The 27,768-nt window shown below is 40.4% G+C and overlaps 1 protein-coding gene across 1 annotated transcript; it reads right to left on the reverse strand.

Annotated features, from left to right (window-relative positions):
* Positions 1-1,513: 1,513 nt before the first annotated feature.
* LOC122672327 lies at positions 1,514-27,417 on the reverse strand. The gene is made up of 10 exons (XM_043869819.1): positions 27,217-27,417; positions 6,809-6,868; positions 6,685-6,714; positions 6,196-6,403; positions 5,664-5,908; positions 5,368-5,571; positions 5,124-5,216; positions 4,927-5,034; positions 1,642-1,965; positions 1,514-1,549 (listed from the first exon to the last, which is right to left on the reverse strand). The coding sequence occupies exons 1-10, from the start codon at positions 27,415-27,417 to the stop codon at positions 1,514-1,516; spliced, it is 1,509 nt and encodes a 502-aa protein (XP_043725754.1).
* Positions 27,418-27,768: the final 351 nt, after the last annotated feature.

The raw sequence follows: 27,768 nt of genomic DNA on the forward strand, positions 1-27,768 counted from the left end.
AGTTGTGTTGCACAAAGAATGTTGCTTGAGGAAAGTCCCCAAACACTGCAACTTTCAAGCTAGCCTGGGCTAGAAAAGATTATGGAGAATGAAGACTACTCTTTAATGTTTCTTGATTTCTCTATTAATCAAAGAATGCCTTTACAGGGGTGCATGGACCCTTATTTATACAGGTTTCTTTCTAATCCCCTTTCTCTAATCCTCCTTGGATTCCTCAGAGGGCTTTCCTTACTGGTAAGATGGTCCCCCTACACTCAGATTAGGAAACCCTTCCAAGAAGAGGCCTCATAGATCTCGAGATCTGGGATCTTCTCACGCGTGAAGTACAGTTAATGGCTTTCATCCACTAGCACTACAACAAACTGGGTTTTTAGGGATGGAAAAATACTGTCCCAAAAATGTATTTTCCGTCGCTAAAACCATCTTGGGACGAAACAAATATCCGTCCCTATCCCGTCGCTATAAGAGGCGTCGCATATGCTAGCGACGGCAATAAATATCAGTCTCTATATTACCTTATTAGCGACAGTAATCTTTCCGTCGCTAAATAAAACTCAATTGGGACGGATTGTTTCTGTCTCCAATATAATGATTTTAGAGACTGAAATCCACTATCCCTAAAAATATTTTCTATTGGGACGGTAAGTTTCTGTCGCGTAAAAGTTTTTAGAGACGAATACGATCCGTCTCTACCCTTGTATGTGGGGACGGTTTTGCCGTCTCAAAAAATAACAATTTAGGGACAATTATTATCCGTCGGTATTACTGTACTTTTTAGAGACGGAACATTTCTATCTCTATATTACATTATGGGACAATTCCCTCCGTCACTAAGGTTATATGTTGGGACAATAATACAATTTTAGGGACGGATATTTTCTGTCGTTAAAACTTAGAGACGATTTTTCTCTGTCTCTAAAGATCCATGATTGGGACAATTATTTACTGTCTCTATGTTGATTACAGGTACAAAACCTATTTCCCTTTTGGTAGGGACAAAAATATCCATCCCTAAAACACACTTTTATATATATTGTACATTAATATTTATCTATTTAAGAAAGAAAAATAGAAATAAAATTAAATAAAAATACACAAAATTAATATTAACATAAACTATTCTGAACAAAAGATGATTCTATCCAATTTTTATATTTACATCTCAAAAAGTGTAGCATTTTGTCCAACTATATAATGTTCTTCTCTACCCCATCCCACCCTACTAGCTTCTTTCATTCTACCAAAAAAAACTTGTTTCTTTCCTTCTACCAAAACAAACTGGGTTCTTCTTTCCTTTTACCAAAACAAACCGGCTTCTTTCCTTCTACAAAGACAAACTGACTTCTTTCCTTGACATTCAGTAACAATATGAACCTGAACAAGTTATATGGGATAAACATTAGGACAATATACTATAAATATTTGGGACTTAAGTAATAATAATTAAATACTCTTAAATAAATAAATAAAATGCACACACCTTAAGCTTTGGATCAACATGATCGCATGATTACTACAACTGTGATGGACCATCTCCATGATTTGAAGCCTACAAAAATAAAATTCTATCAAGATTTTATTTATAAATTGATTCTATTAAAGATTTCATAAGATGTAGAGAATCAGTATGAAAACACAAACCTCTGTGGACTGCATGCTTGCTGAAGTGTTTCCTCTCACAAATTGCATTAACTCATTAAAATCGGACCTCATCGAAGAGATTTCTTCACCTTGTTTTGCTAGCCTCTCTTTCAAATCTCTCACCTCACTCCGCAACTCGGCATTTTCCTGTATAAAGACAACAATCTTTTTATTTGATGTCCCTTTTGGACGAATTACAACGCCAGCTAAGCGCTCTCGACCATGTATATCATCTCCCATTTCATCGCTGAAGATCTCCTCATGCACTGCCATATCCCTTTGTTCTTCCTCAGGTTTCTCCTTGAGTTTGTCTGACATCCGTTTCTGTAAATCATATTAAGTAATAAAAAGTGAGTGAGACATAAATGAGAGAATCATTTGAGAGGTAACATAAGCAATTTTCTAGCTTGTATTTCAGAAAGCAACCATGAGAAATTTATCCCTAAGAAAATTTTTGTTGGCAATCAAGACTAAATCTCACAAGTTCAATACAATACATTAACTAGATCCGTCCATGATAAATTCCTCCTTCAAATTCAGTGTCACAAGGGCCCCTAATGGCAAATTGCCATTCAAATATATTTTTCTGAACATATTAAATCAAAATCAGCTGATTTTCGATAAAGAAGAGAAATAACTTCATTCATGAAATGGACTGCCACCACTAAAATTGTATGTAGACCAAGATATGAATGGAAAGTGCTGCGTTCTTGATCTCCCCATGCTTTTGTGGGAAACAAAATATAATTTCTTCAGTTGTCTCAAAGAAAAAATAGCATACAATTACCAATACATCTCAAACATGCATACAAAATTCATTATGGAAGCTACAAGACCTAGTTGATGGTGATAACTGAAAATAAAAGGGAAAATTACTAGGACACCCCCTATACTATAGCCATTTTGCTTAGACTCCCCAAAGTTTGAAACAATTACTTGAACACCCCGGTAAATAATAAGGTGCGAAACCATGAAGGGAGAGGAAGAAGGGAAAGAAAGGAAGAGAGAAAGAGAGAAAGCAAGGGAGATAGAGCAGTAATTCAGACATTAATAGACTCTATAGGGGGTTTAGAATCACCCATTATAGCAAAGCAAAGTAGGTTCAGCACCAAGCATAGATCAGAATAAGGTCAAACCATAATGCAGACCAAGAAAATAGCAGATAGATCCCATTCGCAGATTGTAAACAGACATGACCATATCTGTGACCATAAATAGCAACAATAACCAGCCAGAGGTAGTAGCAATATTGAAAATCAACTTAGAGTCAATGCAAGCCATAACCAGAAGCTGCAGGGTAGAAGAACAAACCACACAAATCACAGATTGAAGCAGAAAATACCCAAATCACAAAGAAGTAAGGCTGTGAAATTGCATGGGGCAAGAGTTGTCTTATTGGCCTGAAATTTTGGTTGAGTATCTTTATGAGGAGAACGAATCTCCATTTTGCTCAGGTAAATCTAGAGGTTCCCTTATAAATGTGATAGTCTAGGTTTGCTCTGTGTTATGACTTTTGAAACCTATAGTAACAATATAGAAAGTTGTGTGTTTTGACAATACGAATATACCATAATGCTTCAAATAGAGTGGTGGCAAGGTAGGATTTGTGAAACCAACCCCATATAGTTGGGTTAAGGCTCGATGGATTCCATCATGCTACTCCCTATAACAGCCTTGTGACCCAAGTAAACATGTGGAATAGGCTCCATTCATTCATTTTTTTAAGCTTATTTTGAGGTCCATTCTACTAATTCAAGAAACATTCCATTCTACAAATTTAAGAAACAATTCATGTATGGACAGAGCTAGACACTCTTTTTTATGCTGTTGTGTGTCTTTTGCCTATAAGCTAGCTCAACATAGTCCTACTTGAATGTTATTTTTTATCATAAATTTGTTATCAATTGTATCCCTTAACTTGCTGTACTAACTTACATTCCTAATACACATTGGAACCAGCAATCTTGTTTGGGATTACTTCTATACGACAGCAGGTGTGAGCTTTGGGACATACAATGTTGCCATAGTCTCACAGCTTCAGGAGATCTTTGATGCAGATTGGAACTCTCCTTACACAGTTCCAATTGAACCATTAGATGGAGCCAAGGTTTATTCAAGTCAACTAACCCTTGAGTAGTCCATCTAAGCTAGCAACGAGAGAATTTTTACAGCAAATGGCTGCAAATGTGTTTCCAGCCATAGAGGTTTTAAGATAGGCATCGAATAGAGCATCATAAACTGATTGATTATATGTAATTTTGTTATCTCTACTATTATCCCATCTACTAATAAAATCAAAGCCTTAAAAAAGTTACTTTTAAGGTTAAGATTTTTCAAGTACGGGAGCCAAAAAGAGGCAATGTAGACCCATAAATGGAGGATTTATTATCTAAATGCCCGTATCCAAAGTTCAAAGCAACTATATTAGGCAATATAGACCCATAAATGGAGGATTTATTAGCTAAATGCTCGTATCCAAAGTTCAAAGCAACTATATTATCAAGCATCTATTTCAAATTCCATATGTTATTCCAAATTCCACAACCCATATCAAATTTCAAAATTCAAGCACCATATATCAAAATATGTCAACTTCAATGACACATTCAAAGTAAACAAGATATTCAAATTAAGTAGGGCAAGGATATTTCTTAAACTTCTCTTTGTATCTCGATACAACCCGGTAGCTCTCTCTCTCTCTCTCTCTCTCTCTCTCTCTCTCAGAAATAAGGCTATATTTTGGGCTTCGGTGGGTTAAGAATTGGGAGCATACAACATAACAAATAAGAAATAGTTTGCATCCCCCTTTTTTACTGAATTAGCACATATGTGTTTTTGTAGACTTGGTTATTACATTAAAAAATATATATAATAGGGTGTTAAAGTAACCGATCTCATAATGTAAGGGGTACATGACCATATGTACCTTCAGATTGCCACTCAATCCCTGCCCCAACCCCTTCTCCCACTTTGCAAAACCTTCCTTGCTTCCTCCTCTACAAAACCATCCCTCCCCCCGCCTCCACCCTTTAATTTTTCTTTGTGTTTATCCCCTGCCCTACCCTGTACCACAAAGAATTTCAGCCCAGCATGAAGATGCATGTTCAAGTTTGAGGAGCAGCCACTTCATGCAAAAATGTTAAAGGCTAGGACTGAGACAATTTCAACCCCCCCCCCCCTAAACAAAGACCCTACAAATATGAAATGAAAGCACTTGTGATCCTACAAATATGACAAATATGAACTTAGCACATCATAACTGAAATGCGGGTTGAATAATCATACCATTTTCTCCTGTGATGTGCTGTCTACAGGAGATCCATCCTTTCTAGTATGTGTTTCCATGAAAAACTCCAACCGAGAGGGAGGCACACCATCTGGGTTCTCTTTATGCTGAACAAAAGGTATATATATTCAACATTAAAAGGTTGATATTTGACTAAATATATTATATACTTGTGAATAACCTTCTTCTATATTACCTTCCTCTCTCGTATTTGTGCAAAACTCCTCTTTCCTGCAGTATGGCCCATTTTAAGTTTGGACCTATTATCTTTATTACGCGTACACATGGCCTAACATATTTGAAACAGACACATACAAGTCTTAGTCATAGTTTGAGAAAATTATATATGCAAATCTCAACAAAATCTCGCATAATAAGAAAAATCCCAATTTAAAATTAAAAAAACATAATTTCATGGCATTAATTAGTAGAGGTCATGCCTGAAAAGAATCGGTATCCCACAAGTGGAGGAGATCTAGCCACTGCTCTAGTGGAACACGTTTATCACGATTCAGAACCCGTTCCTCATATGTGGTATATCGGTTATAGATCTTTGCCTTCAAGTCAAACTTAAAGTCTCTCCAACGATCATTCAACTTCTGTAATGCCCATGCCTTAGTATCATCGGTAAGATCAAAATTTTCCTGTAAACATTAAAAAAAAAAAATCAATTACTAAAACATTGAATCTGTTGGAAAAAGTAATACTGGATGTTATTATTTGAGTGTCATGTTACTTTGATTTTCTTCCATGCATCATCTTTCTTCTCCATTGGAATCTTTCTCCAATCTGTATAATTGCACGGCAAATTCGATGAAGCACATGCTAGTGTCCCAATCCAAGTCATCAATTGGGATGTTTCATCGTTGCATGGTTGCCCGTGATCATTAACAAAAATGTCCACTCTTTGGCCAGGGGGCAATGAAGCAATTTTGAGGCCCCTTGCTGGTCCTCGCCTCTTTCTCATAATTGGTCCAGAATCTACATGGCAAAAATGTTCATTCAATTACCTTAGATGTCATGAAATTGCATCATTTCTTCCAAAAAACATTATATAGATAGAGGAGGGATATATGGTTATGGTAAGACAATAAAATTATCAACAACTTCTAATTAAACGTTATAATAAACCAATAAAATATCAAAGTAGAAAAGTTAAGTAAAGCAAGCAAGCATGCCAATAACGTTGGATGTTCCAAGTCTCTCCCCAACACATGGGTACCCCAAGATCCACTTATTCATTAACCAATAATTACTAATTGTCTTACCTGAATCCATTCCATCTGTATTAGCATCAGAGTCGGGTTCATCTTGGGCCAAGTGTGGATCAGAGGTTCTAGTTGGAGTTGGAGCTGGAGAAGACTGTCGACCATGTGATGGTTGTGATGGCTGATCAGTAGCCTCTAACTGGTTTTGCATCTCCTCTCTCGAGTGTACCCGACTTTGTTTGTGTTGTATCTTTCTTATTGGTGATACCTGTTTTTGGCAAGAATATTAATAAATTGAACTAAATAATACATAATAATATTAAGAAAAAATAATAAATAATTTATAACAAATAATTTCATGTTTACCCATTATGGTTATTCAATTTGAGGTCACTTCACTAATTAACTTTCCATTGCATTGATAACTTCGATGGGAGTGTCTATTATCATTTCTTCCATATCAGACCTGATCCAACTAACATCACCATCACTTTCCCCATTTAAACCTACCACATTTTGCCCAACTTACAATGTGCTTTGTGTTATCACCTGATCAGGAACATCAGTAGACTCCCCTTCCTACACATGGGCATAAGATCTCATCTCCTATAGCTGCATTAGAAAATGCATAGTCTAGAAAATTGTTGACCTCCTGTATGTATAGTGTAGATACCCTAAAAGATGGTTCCCTTGAGTTATCAATCCAACTTCTAGACATAGCTATTAACTGTAACTGAAAAAGGCAAAAGTTAAAATTTTAAAGAGACATAATGCAGATAATACATATTAATACAGAATATACGATCACTTAAAAAATGATCATACGAAGATCAAGGTATTAAATTGATGGGGTCCACAGCCTAGAATGGGGTCCTGAAGATCACAATGTCTGGGAACATACTTGGAACCAGAATCTAAATTGAAAATTCTGGCTTAAGGTAAAAGGGTTGGAAGCATAATGACGACATGGGTTCAATCTAAATTGGGATCGATATAGGACTTAATTTTCAATTTAGACTGAATTTCTTCAGTGGTCCCACTGGAGCTTCCATGAAAATACAAAGTAAACAACTAGAAGAAGTGCAGCAAATCTGGGTAGCCTATAAATATGAAACAGAAAATGATTGCTCTGTTTTAGATATGAAAATGGCCAGCGACATTCCACAGATTCAGGTGGGGAAACAAATAGCAGCAAGCTCTAAAGAGATATTTAACACAAAGAACATAATGGAGATGGTATGGAGTTAAGCAAACCATATAAATGTGGGTCATTATACTACAGGTCATGACCCACATGACCCAATTTGCAGATATTTCAGTGTTATGTTATTTGTAAATCTAATAACATATAAATTTGGTTAACTAACATATGATGCATGCTATCCCAATTTGCAGATATTCCAGTGGTTGGCCAGCATGCCAGTAGAATTGGAGGGGTATATCTGTCCAGGATGCACCATCTTGATCATATTCATTGCAATGCCCCAATTTATGTGGGAGAAGGTGATGAATTGCTTGATTTCAGAAGGCGGTTGTAGTGTGTTTCTACTCACCTTTCTCTTTCACAATAAAACTCAGTTATTCATAACTAAAAGAACTGAGGAAAAAGAAAACAGAGTGGAAGTCATAGTATAGTTGTAGGAAAACTCACCAAGAAGTTATTTTGTCATTTGCATGTCTATAGTAACTATATTTAATTGGGTGGTAAATCACCTAAGGCTTAAGAATTCAGAAATCCCATAGAAAACAAGAATTGCAGGAATTGAGGAACCAAAAAGTAATGAAAGAAAATCAATAATGCATTCAAACAGGTCTAATGTGACTAAAATTCAAATTGAGTAGCATGTTCAACAGGAGGAATGGTTCTGAGAACAAAATCTGAATATGAAGGTCAGATTGCAAGTTATGGTGGTTTCCTACTGAGGTTAGGAAACTAAAAATCCAGACCAGACACTGAAACAACCACAGTATTTTCAATCATTAAACCAGATTATTATGTATGGATATAAGAGTTGATTTAGCAGAGAATTAAGCCAAATGACAGAACCAAAATATTAAAAACAAATATAAAAAAAATAGAGATTTTAACAAGTTGACTAGAAGGACTCTTGGGTTCAATCAGAAATTTAAAAGTTTTCAAAACTGAAATCAAATTAGAACATACAGTTAATAACCAGAAAAAGAAATTTCAGGAAAAAGGTAGAACTTTAGTAAACAGAATAGTAACTAAATAAAGAAAACATAATTAAGAGAAGAAGAGGATAAGTATTCAAGCATCCCACCTGAAACACTACCTTAGAATCACCACCAAGGCTTCCCTGGAATCGCCACAACAGAAATATTCTGAATCACCACAGAATTGGTATGCTGAAGTCAAAATTCCATTAGTCAAATCATTGGGAGCTGTTAAGCCTTAAAATATTTCTTTAAAACTTGTTAAGCCTTAAAATATTTCTTTAAAACTTAAAAAGACAGTTTAGACACACTAAAAGTCCTCCATCAACCAATAGTCTTTGGAAAATTTTCTAACTTGGCTCAATTACCTTATAACAACCCTAACTTGATTAGGTAACTGCTTCCCTTGCACAGTCTAAGAGGAGAGTCCCTAACTGACCAAATAATGTAATAATAAAAGAAATAAAAACCCAACTAAAAAAAGGAATTTCTTCCTATCATGGACTTAAAAGGGCGGAATTCTAAACTGAATAAATAACTGACATAGACTTAAAAACAGATCTGGAATTTATAAGTGGTATTCTAGTCTATCCAAACAACTTAAACAGTAATAAAATAAAGGAAATAAACTGCTAAAAGCTAGTCCATGATTTGGAGAAGTTTGATTGATCCAGAATTGAACCATGGGTCAGTTTTGGATCAAAACCGCATGCCATCTTTCTCTTATTTATATCACTGGAAATCTGCATCACCATTGCTCCCCTGAAACAGATGGCGGCAAAGAGACTCTTTTTTCATGGCAGGCAGATTTTCCATGACCAAGGAAGGTTATATCATTGTAGTGGTCTATTTTGTTGGGAATATTAACTAGGATGTTCTATTATTATTAATTTTTTTGGGGAATCCAATAGGGATGGCATAATGACAGTTTGATTGCTGATGAAATATCTGGTTAACAAGTTGAGATTGGATAACGAATCAGAGGTAATTTATTTCACTTTAAATTGCTTATGCACAAGCAAGACCATTCTACACTCTTCACTAACTCAAAAAAGTTATCAAGTTATTCTCCAAAATTAAAGCATCAAACCAGAGAGAGAGAGAGAGAGAGAGAGAGAGAGAGAGAAACTCACCAGCAACAGAGATAAGGGATTGGAACTATGTTTAGAACCCAGATGATGATATCGCAGCTCTGTTTGTCCTCTTATCTATGCTTGCTTCCAACGATAATGATGCAAATCAGATGTTAGAAGAAGACCACATTGTTAACATTCATGAGAGAGAGAGAGAGAGAGAGTTTGAAAGGGAGAGTGATTAAAGAGAGACAGGGGATTTCAAGAGGGAGAGTGAAACGAGAAAGAGCTTGAGATTTCTGTGCTGAGTACAGAGAGCGAGAATCATTAGAGAGAGGTAGGGATTTCGAAAGAGAGAGTGAGGGAGAGCGATAGGAAACAGAGGGTGTTTCATATGTTAGGGTTCTACACTTCTCACGTAGAAGTGTAGATGTGGAAGAGGAAGGGTTTTCCACGGAATAGCGGGAATGAAAAATAAAAACCATTCCCGCCCGCATAAAACCAATTACCGCGTAATCCAAAAAAAAATAAAATAATATAAAGGGCAGGAGATTGCTACTTGGTTGCATGGTTCCTATACCAGCATCTGGGCTAATGGTAGAATATACATGGGTATCTACCAAAAAGGGTAAGAGCGTCATTTTCACAGTGTCCTATGAGAGGGTGTACGGGTGCACCAAGCAGGGATCTTTTTCCCTAATATAACTATGGGAAAAAAGATCTCCACTTGGGGGGTGTTTCCTACACCCTCTCACAGGAAACCATGAAATGACACCTTTGCCCCCTTGATGATACTCAGACGTGCTCCCCCATTGGCCCAACCGCTTTAGAGACCATGCAACCAAGTAGAGATCTATTACCCAATAAGTATTTGGGGGGGGGGGGGGGGAAGGAAGTGTGGCCTAGGCCAACACTCCCATGAGTTTAAGGGTGTTAAACGGTCTGGATTCAGTTAAAAGGGTCTAAATCAGTTTAAATCATTTAATTAAACGGTCTCAATTTTGAAACCATAAGCAAACCATTTATTAAATGGTTTTAAGGTTTCGGTTTTAAATGGTTTGATTTGGTTTCAGTAAATGGTATCTATTTGATTTTGGCACATTAATTTATGTATATTTAAGGGTGTTAAATGGTTCGGTTTGGTTTTGACACCCTTAAATGATGACATGTGAGTACATTTTTTATTATAAGGAAAAGTGTTACAAATCAATAAGGTTATGAATATGAAAATTGATTTGTATAATATGAACATCAAATCAATTTTCCTATTCAAGTGAATTAAAATGTATTTATCGAATACTATCTCACTATATGCAAGTTATGAATGTAAGATATCATTATGGTTCAAACCCAAAAATATATTAACCAAATATTGAAAAAATTGAAATTAACAGAAATTGTATCTTGACCGAAAATTATGTCTCTTAACGGTTTGGTTTTGGTCTCACTCATTCCGACACAAAAAGTCATCCAGCCCGAATCGACCATTGACAACCCTATTCGCGCGTATGCTATCAAAAAGTGGGGAAAAGGTTGGTGTGGGTATTGGGAAGCAAAATCTTATTTTAGAGACAGAACACTTTCTGTCCCAAACAAAATTTTTTATAATAGAGACAGAATATTTTTTGTCCCAAAGAAAAGGTTTATAATAAGGACGGAAATTTGGACCGTCCTAACGAAATGTTTATAATAGGGACGGAAATTTCAACGTCCCAATAGAGACGGAATAATAGGCGTCGCAAATAAAATTATTATTATAGGGAGAAAATTAGCTCCGTCTCAAATAAATTTGTTGTTGTGGAGATAGAAACTTTCCGTCTCAAATAAAACTGAAATAGTAGGGACGGAACGTTCCGTCTCTTACCCAGGCTAACCTATACATGGCACGGACAAGATATCCGTTTCTATTAAATTTTTTTGGGACAGAGAAGTTATCTGTCCCAATTATGTACTTGGTTTATAGGGACGGAGATGGTTTTCCAACGCAAATATATGTTTTATTCGAAACGAATAATAAAATCCGTCCCTAGTACACATTTTATGGGACGGATATCTTGTCCGTCCCAAGATAACTAATCTTTTCTATTGTTTGGGACGGAAATTACATTACCGTCGCTATTAATTTTTATTAGGGACAAAAATATTTTTCCGTCTCTAAAAAGCGTCGCTAATACCCTTTTTTGTTGTAGTGTAGGAAATGCTCAACTAATCTTGTTGATGTATCTAGACCAGTACAACTGTTTCGTTAGTGGTCTGCCCTATCCCAGTCATGGCTCGGTCACTTATAGTCCGGATCATTCTACATGTCACGCCCAGATTGGGTAGGTAAATTGTGGTGTATCAAGTTGTAACCGCTTGATAATCAAGACCCACTTGATGAGCTTTAAATTTTGTAATCAATTGATGAGTTGCAACTGCTTGATACTGAAATTGATATCATTATTATAATTCACTACCATATTTTTGACCCAAAACACACACACACACACACACACACACACATATATATATATATATATATATATATATATATATATATATATATATATCATACTATTATATAAAAGCATGTTGTGGCAAATCTTTCAGTTGCCTATTATACCCTTCATTCTTATCTAAAATTCCATTCTTCAATTCTTAATCCTTATGTCATTTTTTTATAATTTCATAATCTTAGGTACCCTTAGTATTAATTATTATTGTTTTTAATAAGTGGCAAATCTTTCATTTACCTATTGTACCCTTTAGTCTTATCTAAAATTTCATTCTTCAATTCTTAATCTTTATGTCATTCTTTCTTATAAATTCTTAATCTTAGATACCCTTAGTATTAATTACTGTTTGTAATTAAAATTAATTAATATTAATAATATTTATTATTATTTAAAGCAAATCTCTCCAATTCTCTCCACAAAATTAGATTTACCAAAAGTAAATCGGTACTTATGAAGAGAAAATCTCTCCAATTTTCTATCATAAAATTAAGGCAATAAAAAAAACCCTTAATTAAATAAGATAGATATTCATTCTCTCTCTATCTCTTTTGCTTGCCTGTTTTTTTTTTTTTTTTTTTTTCAAATAATGCTTTTTTATTCTCAACGATATCTGCCCTCTCTCTCTCTCTCTCTCTATTTGAATCCACAAAATCTCAAAACATTTATTGCTATTTTTTTTTTAATATCTTTTTTTATTCTCAATTATCTCTCTTTCTCTCTCCAATTCCTTAGCAAATACCAATATCGATTCTTGGCCGATCCCGTATCAATGGGTTGGTACTGACAAGGGTGAAAATATAAAAAAAAATCTAATTTTTGAACAAAAAAAAAGGTAAACCTAACCGATAGATCAATTTAGATTAGTATCGGCTGAGACCAATACTGATTCCTGGTCAATCTTGTATCGGTGGGTCAGTATAGACAAAGGTAAAAATATATTTAAAAAAAAACTAATTTTTTAGAAGAAAATAGGGTAACCTAACCGATGCAGTCCGATAAATACAGTCCCAGATCGGTATCGGTGGTGATGGAGATCGATATCGATTCCTGGCGGATCCCGTATTGGTGGATCGGTACAGACAATGAAAAAAAATGTAAAAAAGAAAATCTAATTTTTTTTTAAAGAAAACAGGGGTGAACCTAACCGATCCGACCAACACGGATCGGTCTACATCGGTTAGACAACCCTATTTTCTTCCCAAAAAATTATTATTTTTACCCTTGTCCGTACTAATCCATCGATATGGGATTGGCCAGGAATCGGTATCGGTCTCAATAGATACCGATCTGTGCAAGTCAGGATCGGTTAGGTTTACCCCTATTTTTTTTTCTTAAAAATTATATTTTTACCCTTGTTCGTACCGATCCACCTATATAGGATCGGCCAGGAATCGGTACCGATCTCCATCTCCACCGATATTGATCGGGGACTGTATTTATTGGACTGCATCGATTAGGTTACCCTATTTTCTTCAGAAAAAAAAACTTTTTTAAATATATTTATACCCTTGTTTGTACTAACCCACTGATACGGGATCGGTCAGGAATTGGTATTGGTCTTAGTCGATACCGATCCAAATCGATCTGTTGGTTAGGTTTACACTTTTTTGTTCAAAAATTAGATTTTTTTTGTACATTTTTACTAGATCGATTTAGATCGGTATTAGCTGAGACCAATACTGATTCCTGGTCGATCTTGTATCGTTGGGTTAGTATAAACAAAGGTAAAATATTAAAAAAAATCTAACTTTTTTAAATAAAATCCGAACCAACATGGATCGGTCTGCATCGGTTAGATTACCCTATTTTTTTCCAAAAAAATTATGTTCGTACTATTCCATCAATATGGGATCGGCCAGAAATTGGTATCGGTCTCTATAGATATTAATCCGTGCCAGTCGGGATCGATTAGGTTTACCACTATTTTCTTTTTAAAAAAATTACATCTTTACCCTTATCCGTACTGATCCACCGATACAGGATCGCCCTAGAATCGATACTGATCTCCATCTCCACCGATACCGGTCTGGAATGATTTGTTTCGGTAAATTAATATATTGTAACTTAAGTTAGTAGAATATAAAATATAACAACTGTTTTCAATTTTGCTTTCTAAATTCTAACATATGCTAATTTGCAGAATAAGCTTTATTATATTAGAGGAATAATCTCAAAAGTTGAAACTGAAGAACCATGGTACAACGCGTGTACAAATGTAGTAAAAGGTACACCTCAAATGAGCAAAAGCCGCATGCGAAAACTGTGCAAATGATGATACGGAATATACACAAAAGTAAGATTCTAATTTACCAATAAATCAATACAACAAATATTTATTTTAATAGTATTTTAAATTAACAATTATTTCACATTCACAGGTACTTGGTAAAATTCAGGGTCTCAGAAGGAACATAAACAATAATTGTGACAATATTTAATGATATTGAAACAATTACCGATTATCAGCAGTTGAATATGCAAAATCGACAGAAAAGATAAACTAATTATATTAATTTTTTAAAATAAATTTATTAAAGTAAATAAATAAATTACTACACTTAAATATATATTTAATGTTTATTTATTCTTGCGTATCCCAAATATACTATTTCTACTTCAAAATTGATGACAGGAATAATTCAAGTAGAACATCCAAAAGAATCGTTGCAGATACACTCAAGAAAAGAAATACGAAAAAGAAGGAAGTCATTGAATTAGAAGACAATGAAGATAAAAATTGAGATGGAATAGATTTGGAAAGCTAAAAGGCATAGCTACAAAGAGTGTATTTAGAAGTTATTTAAGGATTGATGATAATGAACAATGTAAATATTAACGATAGTAGCGTTTTAAATTTATTGATCTTAAATTTTACTTCAATTTCTTCTTTTAGGGAATGATTTTAACTTCAAAATAAAGTTAACAATAGAATCACAATAGCAAAAGATCAAGAGTTTTATTATTTTTCTATTTCGTTTTAATCATCTTTCTTTGAAAACAATATCTAGAATTTAATATGGGTCTTAATTAACTAAACTATAATAAAACGTGGCATTATACAAATTACTACAAAATAAAACAGGATACAACAACCACTACATCAACAATACAACTATATTTTCATTTAAAATCCAACGATTGTGTGAAGAAAAGTATTATCATGATTCTGTAAGTTAGATTCACTAATATATCTACTTAGAATCCACGTATGGTTACACATGCATTTGCACCTGCACCTTTACTAGTATATATATATATATATATTATGAATTTGAAGGACAAGTTTGTTAGTATGAGAAGGTTAATGTAACCGACCATGACTACATGGATAAGGATGTCAACAGATATTCAAAAATTTGTATTCAATCCGCATTCGTACTCGTTTAGGAGAATCTGACTCCGTCCGAAAACTAATTAGATATGGATATGATAATCCCCCTATCTGACCGATTATTATCCGATTCATTTAGCAATCTGATGGTAATCAAATTTATGAAATATATTTTTGTGCCTGTCTATTCGATTAAGTTTTTTTATTTTTATAATAATAGAAGTTAAGACCCTCTTTGGTATCATTTGTATTTTTTATTTTTATCTCAAAAACATTTTTTGTTGCATTTGGTATCGTTTATGATGCCTATTTCTATTTAAAAATTATTTTAACAACACAAAAATCATATTAGGGTCAAAACCTGTTTATGATTTTTCGGTAAAAACTGTTTACCACTTCTTTTCGCGCTTTAATGAGCACATGCTCATAAACCTCAAAACTGAAGGGTAAAATAGTAACTTTATTTTATTTTTAAAAAGGCAAGCCCCTACCCCATCCTCCTGCTTCATCTTCACCAATTAAGAGGCTAAGACATTTTTAAGAACTGCCAGCTACCATCATATTGCCAACTTATAAACAAAACAAAACAAACTATTGGAACAGGTTCTATTGCGGTTTTGTGAAGGATTGGAGATGGAAAATGGGTGAAGAGGTAATCCCTTCACCCATTAATTAAAGTATATATCATATATGGGCTTTGAGTCCATGTCTTCCTGAAAGACTAATTTTAATGCTAACTTAAGGCCTATTTCTTTAAAATATTAAAAAAATTTATTTACACTGAGTGGTTACCAAACGGTTTTTCATTCTATACTCTTTTATGACTAATGGTTACCAAACAATTTTATGTTTTGATAAAAAATGGTTTTTATTAATGATTTCTATTAAATAGGTAAAAATCAAAAATAAAAATTTACACTAAGATAGTTACCAAACGGTTTTACATTCTTTTTCTAGTTTTTCTATTGTTTTATATATTGTTTTATGCATTGTGATACATGGAATCACATATCTATTAAATTACACACAAGATAAAATCAAAAGTAGAAAACATATGAAAATCAAAGACTAAGAAGAGTAGAAGAAAGGGTACTTGCTGAACTCTCAAGTCTCAACCCTAACTCTCATTAACAAAATGATAAAGATGTCAACGGACAGGATATTATCCGAATCCATCCAAAAACTAATAGAATATTATCCAAATCTGTCTGAATATAATCGGATACGAATATGATAATGCCACTATCTGAATTTGATTCGTTTACATCTTTATTCGTGGAGCAAAGCCCTATTTTATTTAATAGTGCATTTAATTAACCTTTCTCCTACAATTATTCACTTGACTTTGACCTTCCAGGGCATGCATGGGGCTGTTTTTGGCTAAGTCGGATCAAAGATGAGCTTGAATGCAACCCATGTTTATTTGCGATTTTAAGCCATGATTTGGCTTGGTCGATAATTTTTCTTTTAATGAGGCTATCGAGGCCTTAGGCCTGACTATTCCTCCAAGTGCATACGAGCCCCATAGTCACATGACTAAGTCATTCAAGGATTTAAGTGAAAAACCAATTAAATCCAAGGTGAGTGGCCTAAGCAGGTAAGAGGAGTCAAACATAGGTCATGTCAGAAAAAATTATGTTTGGAGAAAGAAACTATAAACTGCTTTGAACGCGTATTCACTGTCTTAAAGGAGATATTTTCCCCCACATGGTTGAAGCAAATTCATCTTCAAGATTCAACAAAGCACTGAAGAACTAACTTAGAATATTGTGTGTTGAATGGCTGAATTGCCTTGGTTTATATAAACCCACTAGCACCCATTCACTGGAACCCATTCAATGGAAACCCATTCATTGGAACCCATTCAATGGAAACCCATTCATTGGAACCTATTTGATGAGTCATAGAATCCCCACCCAACCATAAAGCACCATGTGGAGGTACTGAGACTGAAACCGAGGACCGAGCCAAACTGACAGATGCCACATCAAACCGGTCGGCCGGTGGGAGACCATCACTGTAATTCTCCATATTGCCGAGCACCGTGGCCGAGCGTTGAGTCTACCGAGCACTAAGCCATGCCCACCAAGATCGGCCATACAGATGAGCGTCCCCCAGGGACGAGCACCGAGCCGAGCACTAGGATGGTTCGAGGATGGCCCAGTTGAGCACGACGCTTAGGACACCACACACTCGCCCCCTGGGCAGAGCATGGTGTCAAGCACCAAGGGCTCAGTCAACCGGGACGAGCTCTTTCTAGAAATAGCAATCACGACTCACCGGGGATCGCGGGACCATGTCAGCACTACCCAAGAATCACGGGATGCGAATAAGGCCATGATGCTGGCACAATACCAAGTTACACTCCAATAAGGACTCTTACTTCATTAAGAGTCCTACTCCGAAAATAACTCTCCACTCTGCACTGCGTGGAAAAGCCCTACCAATAGAGGACTCTTACCATGCAAGGACTCTTCCAACTGCCTCATCTTATCCTATATATAAATGCTCAGGTATGGAGCTCAAACGCTCATCTCACTTTTCACTAAGCTGTTACGCTATTGCGGTGGAGACCTGGCTTAAGTATCGAAGAGTCCTTGGCCGGAGTCATATCGGCTCTCTTGCACTTACTCAGTTTTTGTAGGCTCATCTGTGGGCAAACTGGGCATCAGAGGTTTTCATCCGCAAAAGATTTGGCGTCATCTGTGGGAACGACGTCAACTAGTCATCGTCATTTTTGCCAATCAAGAGAGCGAGGAAAATTATTGTGCAAACAAGATCAGGACAGCATGGCTCTACCTCCTGCGGGGATGAGCCGCAACCTGATAGATAAGCGAGGCATTCTCCACCGCCCCCTGAAACGTCACGGCAGGAAGACCCCCATGGGGGAAGGAACTCAGCGCAGCACGGGCATCACTGCCAACCCAGTTCCCTAGGTAGGTGGTGGAAACGGTAGGAGTGTGTTGGACACGACAACTGAAGGGCGGCTCCGACCCGAGCCAAACCGACAAGGGGTGGATTTGCCGCTGCCTCCCCTTGTGCTGGAAAATTTGGATCCAAAAGCCCAGCGAACAATCCGCAAGTCATGGACCTTCACCTACAACTACTGCACACTAACGAGATGTTGCGTACTTTCATGGGTCAGATGGCCCAGGCCAGGTTGCTGGGCTAGCCGCCGACTGCGCCCCCTTTGGCACCACTACTCGTCGAGGGAAACATGCAGCAAAATGGTGGCCGACGTCGAGCTGAACTGAGCCGACCAGTATCGTCTCATCCGCCCGGCCAGAAAACCCCACTCCTGCGTTCCCATAGGAGTGCTCGACGGGACGAGTTGGAACATCATCGGAGCCCGAGGGCAGGGGGAGAGATTGAACCAGCAGCTCGATCGCTAGGAGATTCGTATTTTTTTACCGACTCGGGGAGGACAAGCAGCCGAGGGGAAGTCGAGAGCAATGGGAGGAGCCCAACATGAGATGTGTTATGAGGGAAGGAGAAAGATCTCGCCATAGCCCTCGGCGGGTAGAGAAGCCCCCGCAGGTCTAACTTCCAAGGGGAGAGAAGAACAAGGAGTAAGGTTGACCGAGTCAAACACAATGGCCAACCTCGACGAGATGACCGCTCGAGCCAATCCTGAGCTGAGGGGCAGAATGGCTGACCTCGACAGAATGAACAGGATAACCTATACCAAGCTGACGAGCTGAACGATCGAGCACCCGAAACTGAATTGGAAAAGAGGCTTTGAGAATTGGCCGAGCAGGTTGAGGGTTGAAGAAACAGGCAACCCCAGATGCCTATTCACTGGTTGAGCGGCACCCTTATCCTCCAGATATCATGACCGTGCCATTACCAGCCGGGTTCAAGCCACCCCCCTTCGACAAGTATGACAGGACCACTGACCCGATGGATCACATCAATGCGATGATGACCATGTATGGAGGAACATAAATTGTCTCCTGTCGAGCCTTCCCTTTGTCTCTTAAGGGCGCTACGACCTCGTGGTTCTCATGTTTACCACCGAACTCCATCACAAGCCTGCCCAGCTCTGCCGTGCCTTCATCATGCACTTCCAAAGCAGCATGAAGCATAAGCAGACGATGGTCAATCTCCTTAGCGTAAAGCAAAGGCCTGACGAGTCGATCCAAGCATCATCTCTCATTTCAACAAAGAATCCTTAGATATCAAGGATTTGGATGAGGCCACGGCCCATATGACGATGAGCAATGAACTTACAGACATGGACCTCATCAAGGACTTGGCTCAAAAGCCGACCAGGAATATGGACGAGCTCTTGGAGAGGTGTAATGAGTTTGCGAACATGGCGGAGGTGCTCCAAGAATGGAAGATGACTGTAAGCAAGGCCAAGAAGAAGAGGCCGGCAACCGACGATCGAAAAGATGAAAAGCGGACCAAGACTGACCGTCAAGCTGAGAGATCAAACCGAGCTCGGAGCCCCGAGTATGCTCCCTTGAATACCTCGTGCAAGGAGATTTTGATGCAAATACAAGACGACGGGTACATCCGTCGACCTCAATCGATGCAAGCCGGGTCATCCCAGAACCCCAACAAGTACTGTCTCTTCCATAAGGACATCGGCCATGACACTGAAGAGTGCTATCAGCTGAAAAGAGAAATTAAAGAGCTAATCAAGGCAGGGCACCTGAAGTGGTACATCAAGGGGAGCCAGGAAGAATACGGAGGTCGACAGATCAAAGACCGTGATCAGAAGAAGGCCGAGCCGAGGCCAGAGAGTCAGAGGGTTGATCGTGACGAGGGGAGAGACTGAGCCAAAAAGAGAGACGATGGATCCGGGCTGAGCAATGACAAAGGAGATCCAATATACACCATCCTTGGAGGACCAAGATAAGAATCCACACAGAAGGCAAAGGCGAATGCGCGGTTCATCGAGGTTGCGGAGGTGCCAAGCAAAAGGCCAAAGTTTAAGGCGATCTACTTCACCGAGGCCGATCTTGAAGGTATAAGTTTGTCTCATGATGACGCTTTGGTGGTGTAAGAGGAAATCGCGAGGAGACCCGTTCACTGGGTATTGGTCGATACGGGAGCATCCGTAGACCTCATGTCACTCGACGCCTATCAACAGTTCGGCTTCGGAGATGATGCGCTCAAGCTGGAAGGAATCTCCCTCCATGGATTCTCAGGGGCCGTCGCCTCGATCAAATGGTCGATAGACCTACTAGTTACGTTCGAACAAGCCCTGTGTCAAATGACAATCCAAGTCAAGTTCATGGTGATACGGACGGTGGTGGCTTTTAACGCAACACTCAGTCGCCCATCACTCACCGCCCTCCAAGCCATCATCTCGCCGGTGCATTTAAAGATGAAGTTCCCCAAGGAGAACGAGATTAGAGAAATTCGAGGTGACCAAAAGAAGGCTCGGGAGTGCTACGCTACATTCGTCAAATAAAATAAAGGAAATGTCCAAGGAATGGCTATATGCGTTGGGCACCTCCCTGATGATCATTGGGATGAGCTCACTGAAAGGCGCGGAAGGCCCGTAGAAGACCTCATCCCATTCTCCCTTAGTGATGAAGATCCAACAAAGATAGTACAACTCGGATCACTGCTGAGCGAAGAAGAGAGGAATCGGCTCAAAAATTTCTTGAAGACGAATGTCGATGGCTTTGCCTGGTCGGCTGCCGACATGCCCGATATACTGAGGCACATAGCCGACCACCGACTCCAAGTGGATCAGAGCCGAAAGCCAATCCAACAAAAGAGAAGGAACTATGCCCTCAATCAGTAAGCCACGATCAAAGAGGAGGTGGAGAAACTCCAACAATCAGGGTTCATCCAAGAAGAAAAGTTCCCAACTTGGTTGGCGAACGTCATCATGGTTCCCAAGCCGAACAGGAAGTGGAGGATGTGCATCGATTATATCGGCCTCAATAAAGCATGCCCGAAGGATGAGTATCTGCTACCTTGGATCGACCTGTTGATAGATGCCACTACTAGGCATGAGATGCTAAGCTTTATGGATGTGTACTCCGGCCACAATAAAATTCTAATGCATGAGGAGGACGAGTCCTTCACAGCCTTTCAAACTGACCAAGAAAATTTTTGCTATAAAGTTATGCCGTTCGGATTGAAGAACGTCGGAGCAGCGTACCAGTGATTGGTGAACCACATATTCCGCGAACAAATCGGTAGGAACATGGAAATCTACGAGGACGACATGTTAGTGAAGAGTTTGAAGGTCGAGCATCACTTGGCCGACCTAGAAGAGGCCTTCGGCATGCTGAGGAAGAACCAAATGAAGTTGAACCCTGCCAAATGTGCCTTTGGCATGACTTTGGGAAAATCTCTTGGCTTCATGGTCTCCATTCGGGGCATCAAAGCTAATTCGACGAAGATCAAGGCCATCCAAGAGATGAGCCCTCTAAAGATGATCCGAGAAGTGCAAAGGTTGAATGGAAGAGTAGTGACGTTGGCATGGTCCATGTCGAGATCGGGCGACAAATGCCTCCCATTCTTCAAAACCTTGAAGAACATTCGAAGCCCAAAGGATTTTAAGTGGACTAAAGAATGCTAGCAAGCTTTTGAAGACTTAAAGAAATACTTGGAGAATCCACCTCTCCTCTCCCTACCCGAGTCTAAGGAAGAGCTCTAAATTTACCTCACCGCGACCCCGGTGGCGGTCAGCGCAGTACTAATTAGGGAGGAGGGCCGAGCATAAAAGCCCATATATTACATTAGCCATGTTCTTGTCGACGTCAAGACAAGATACTCCAAGTTTGAGAAAGTAGCATTTGCCATTGTCATGGCCGCAAGAAAGCTGAGGCCATACTTCCAAGCTCATCCAATCACAGTGTTAACCGATCAACCCCTCAAGAAGATACTACATAAGTCGGATGTGTCAGGTCGACTGATTGCCTGGGCGGTGGAGCTGAGTGAGTATGATGTAAGCTATCGCTCGAGGATAGTGATAAAGGGACAAGCTTTAGCCGATTTTGTTATAGAATGCACTATACCCGACCTTGGGGTGGGGGGTATCGGGTCAACAGAAGAGGTCGAGGCCAAGGCCGAGGCCGAGCAGTCATGTATCATGAATGTTGACGGCTAGAGCAATTTCGTTGGATGTGGAGTAGGCTTGATGTTAGTTAGCCCCAAGGGGTTTCGCATCCAGTATACCCAAAGGTTCAAGTTCCCAGCCTCCAACAACGAGGCCAAATATGAAGCCCTCCTAGTTGGACTCCGAGTCAGCAAAGCCATAGGAGTCAATCGACTAAAGGTGCGGAGCGACTCACAACTTGTGGTCAACCAAATCAACGGTGAGTACGAGGCCAAGGATGAAAGGATGATATCATACCTGAACCGAGCCCAAGCACTAATCTCCGAGCTCAAACACTTTGAGATGGTCCGAGTACTAAGAGAAGAGAATGTTGTGGCCGACTCCCTCTCACGACTGGCCGAAGCCGACCTACCAAATCTGAGCCAATCAGTATACATTGAAATTTTGGAAAGGCCATCCCTACAGGAATAAAGTGTCAAACACATTGACGAAGACGGGCTGACCTGGATGGATTCGATCGTCAACTACTTAGAAAATGATCAACTCTCGGAGAGTCGAGATGAAGCAAGGAAAGTCAAGATCTGAGCCGTGAAGTACTTGATGATCGACGACATATTATACAAGTGAGCCATCTGGGCTCCTCTCCTCCAGTGCCTTGGACCAAGAGGGGCCGAGTATACAATGGCGAAAGTACACGAAAGAATATGTAAAAGCCACATGAGGGGCCGAGCATTAGCATACAAGATACTTCGGCAAGGATTTTACTAGCCGAGAATGCAAGAAGAAGCTATAAAATATGTAAAGACATGCGAGAAGTGTCAACTATTCGCCCCACTCCAGGCCGACCCACAATGAAGCTAACCCCGATGCTGAGCCCTATACCGTTTGCCATGTGGGTGATGGATATTCTTGGAGATTTTACCTTGGCATCCCAGCAAATGAAAGTATTTAGTAGTAGCTGTCGACTACTTCACTAAATGGGTCGAGGCCTAGCCCCTAGCAACCATTATGGAGAAGAACATGGAAAAAATTTTCCATGACAAAGTCATTTACCGGTTCGGGCTACCAAAAGTGCTCATCACGGACAATGGTGTGCAATTCAATAACCTGAGCTTCCAGGAATTCTGCAAGCACTTCTACATAGATTTTGCCCCGGTGGCAGTAGGTCATCCACAAGCGAATGGATAAGTGGAAGTGTCAAATCGAACACTTCTGGCGGGAATTAAAAGGAGATTGGATGAGACAAAAAGAAGGTGGGTGGAAGAGCTCCTAAGTTTCCTTTGGGCCTACCGAACGACAGTGAGAACACCCACGGGAGAAAGCCCATTTCGGCTAGCATACGAGACTAAAGCACTCACCCCCGTGGAGGTCAAGGCCTTGTCATATTGAGTGCTCAACTTCGACGAGAAGGCCTATGAAGATGGACTCAGGGCAAACAACATGATGAAGTAAGAGAGAGTGCGGCGTTGCTTCACAATATGGCTTAACAACAGAAGATGGCAAGATACTACGATTCAAGGGTATACGAATGACACTTCCGCCAAGGAGACCTCATCCTCAGAAAAGTCAATGTCGATCAGCCAAGGCAACAAGGAAAACTAGCGACCAACTGGGAAGGGCCGTATATAGTCTCCAAGAAAATTCACCCAGGGACATATCTCTTACAAACTCCCGGAGGCAAGAAGGTACCGAGGCCATGGAATTCTGAGAATTTGAAGAAATTTTTTCAATAGGTATTCTGTTCAGCTCGACTTAGCCCGTGCACCTATATTCTTGGCTTTAGCCCCATCTTTTATGTTCAGCTCAATTCAAATGTTTGCTTGAAGTTTGAAATTCAACAAATTGAGATTCCTCTCCATTTTCTAGTTTGTTTTGAGTCTAAAACATACCGATTCATAAGACCAGTCCTCATAGACTGGCTAACGTAGAAGACCGACCCTCATTGGTTGGCAGCTAAATAAATTGAGACCCCTCTCTATTCTCTAGCTTGTTTCGAATCTAAAACATACAAGGTTATAAGACCAATCCTCATAGATTGGCCGACGTCGAAGGCTGACCCTCATAGGTCGGGAACAAAGTCATAAGACCAATCCTCATAAATTGGCCGACGACAAAGACCGACCCTCATAGGCCTGCAACAGGGTCATAAGACCAGCCCTCATAGGTTGGCCTACTCACAAGACCATTCATGAGTTAGCCATCTCAATGCCAAGCACGACGGCTGAGCATACGGGCACCCAGAGTACAACGAAAAATTACCCAAGGCATTGACCTCGGCTGAGTGGACAGCTCGGAGCAATAATCCCACCCTAACGTAGGACACAGCGACCAAGCCAAGCTGGAAACTTATGCTAGAAAATTTGCTAAGGCATTAATCTCGACAGAGAGCTCTGCCTCGACCCAGCACCTTGAGACATTCCCAAGCATTCTAATTGAGTCGAAAGCTAGGACTAAACGAAGAAAAATTGCTAGGACATTAGGCTTGGGCTCGCACTCAGAGGGAGTGCTCGGCCTCGGTGATCAAAAATAAGAACAACGTCTTCAAAGTAATGAGAGGAAACGACTGAATGCAAACACTTAGACAAATTTTGAGAGAAAGCTTGTTTTCATTAATTGAATGTCAAAAGCTAGGCATGATACATAGAAAGGCCGATAGCTTGGCACGGTAAACAAAAAATATAAAAAGAAAATCGGTTCAAACCCCAATCATGGGGACATATACATCATGGGCAAAAAGAAAGAGGGCTTCAGGGGATAACTTCATTGATGGGGTCCTTGGCGGCGTCCTCATGGGTGTCCTCAACAAGGACCTTTACAGGTGAGGCCTTCGAATCCTCGGCGAGGGCAAACGGCTTGGCTAATGATGAGAGCTCGATCGAGACAGCCTGGAGGACCTCAACCCCCGTCCTCCTCTCCCAAATCCTTGACCATGGTGGCCAAATCCTTGTCAAACTGGGAAAGGTTGAGATCGGGGTAGGCCGCTTTCACCTTGGCCAAAAGATCGGCACGGCCCTCATCGTACCCCTCAGAGTACAAAGGTTTCCTCAAGCTATGGCACAGTTCATCGAACTCCTTCGATCGAAGGTACTCGTCCATCGCCTCGGCCAAGGTGAAAGCCAGGTTGGCCTCGGTCTTCTTCTTTGATTGCTCAAGCTCGGCCTTCAGGGCCTGCACCTCCCTCTCATGTCAAGCCTAGAGTGGGCCCACCTCCTCCTGAAGGGGCTTGAGGTCAGACTCGGCCTTTTCAAGCTTCACCTCGGCCTCTCAGTATGCCTAGATGGCCTTGGTGGCCTCCTTCCTGGCTTGCTTGGACTGAGCTTCGAGGGAGGCATTGTCATTGAGAGCCCGCTCGAGCCGAAGAGTGGCCTCGACCGCCTTGGAGAAACCCTGAGATAACAAACCGAGCATGAGTAAGGCTGAGCCCGAAGAGGGAAGTTACTTGGTAAGAAACGAGAAGAGACTCGCCATTGTAAAATCTTGGAAGAGGGTGGATAGGAGCTCGGGGTCGCTCAGCTCCTCTAACATGGCTTTGTCTTTGGGGAGCCAACTCGCATCAAGCCACTCCTTGGCATGAGCGGCCGAGGTTAGAGCTGAGTCCTCAGGGAAAAGACCCCAGGAAGGTCAGATTGGGATGTTGCTGGCCGAGGTCCTCCCCAAGGCCAGCCAAGCAACATCCTGGCTCGAGGCAACCCTAGGAGGATTACCACCCGAGGTGTTGATGGAGAGCTTCTATCGCTTTATATCCCTCGGGGGGCTCCACTCGCCTTTTTCCCTCCTCGACTTCTCCCTCTTCATTGAGCTCCAGTCGCCCTTGTTCTTCTTGACCTTGAGGCCGACCACGGTATCCTTAGGGCTTGATAGGACCACCTTACCCTTTCTGATCTTTGAGGCCTCGACCGCTTTCCTCCTCCTCCCCTCAGCAAGTTTGGACTTTAGCCGAGCCAAATCCATCGGGGGGACATGGCCGACCACTGTAAAAATGGAAAGGGAGAGTCAGAACAAATTTAGAAAAGTTACAAGTCACGAGCTCGGCTCGAAATCCCTACCCGAGGTCAGCTTCCACACCCGCAAAAACTCTTTGTCTAGGAGTTGCAAGACATTGAATGACGGGTACTGGCGAATCTGATCGTACGAGGTCTGCTAGTACTCATTCAGAGGTAGCACCCGGTTGGCATAACTGAGCTTTATCTCCTTCCAATCGGTTTGGAAGGGACAGTCAGGGAAGGAACCGAAGAAGAACCGAAGCTTTCAGTGCTTATTGGAGGTCGGCACTCCAGTCAGATACTTGTGGTGTTTAACAACAAACTCCTTTGTGTTCGGCGGGTGAAGTAGTACCACCCCTTCTCTGAGGACTTCTTCAGGTACCAGAGCAGAGAGAATCTCGCTCGCGGCTCGGCCCATCTGGCAGAAGAAGATGTGGAAGCCAGACAACAGTAACCACATGTTCAGTGTCAACTGGCCCAGGGATAGGTGGAAGCAGTCCAAAATTTGGTCCACCAGCCCGAGCATTGGGAACCTAAAGGCATATTTAAAGGCTATGTCGTACAGACCCACCTTACCGGGCCAAATAAAGCAGGCCATCTCCACAGGGTTGGGAGCTCGGAGCTTGATGTCCTCGGGGATAGCGTAAGTCTCCCTCAACCGTCGAAGATCAGCCTCGGTGATTGTACTCTCAACAGTGCCGACGCTTCCCTTGGCAGGCTTTAGGATATCAGTGGAAGAGTCGCCCGAACCGACCCCATCTTCAGAAGATTTCTCTTCGTACGATTCTTCGTTGTCTATTGAGGACGATCCCTAGCTCTCGGCTCGGTCTTCAGCAATAGGTTGAGGCTCATTGCCAGACTCTTGGGGCAGGGGGACTTTGGCAACATCTCCCTGATGGGGTTCTACCATGGCGGGCTCGTCTGAGGTCAAGCCTAACAAGTTTATATGGGGAGAGTGGGTGGAGAGCTCTCGGCTCAGACTCGTAATCTCTTCTACCCTGGCGAGCGCTTCGCCCTCAGGACCACTATTAACTGACATGTTGAAGTGAGAAGACTTACTTGTTGAACGAAGGATGAAGGAGAGCCAAACACGAAAAAGTGCTGAACGCTGAGAGCAGACGAGCGCTTGAAGAGCCGAGAACTTTGAACTAGCCGAGCACTCCAAAAATTTGACAATGTCAAATAAGCGCAGAGCCATCACCTATTTATAGCCACTGGACCACCGAGATCCAACGGCCGAGAAGAACCCAAGAAAAGAGATCTAATGGTTTAGATCCTCCAAAGGTTCAAATTCCTGAGCCATTATTGCAGTAGGTGACGTGGCACTAACAAACCAACTACCAGAATTCGTATAATGTCAAATCACCGCAGAGAAAGAGCTCAAACTCGGCCTAGGGACGGAATAGACAGCATGTCGAAAGACTATACTCACCAAGGACGAGCCAAGCCTTGATGAGTAGGGGACCTGTGATGAGTCATGGAATCCCCATCCAACCATAAAGCGCCAAGTGGAGGTATTGAGACTGAACCCGAGGACTAAGCTGAACTG

This window comes from Telopea speciosissima, chromosome 8 (genome assembly GCF_018873765.1).
Source record: "Telopea speciosissima isolate NSW1024214 ecotype Mountain lineage chromosome 8, Tspe_v1, whole genome shotgun sequence".
NCBI classification, from domain to species: Eukaryota; Viridiplantae; Streptophyta; class Magnoliopsida; order Proteales; family Proteaceae; genus Telopea; species Telopea speciosissima.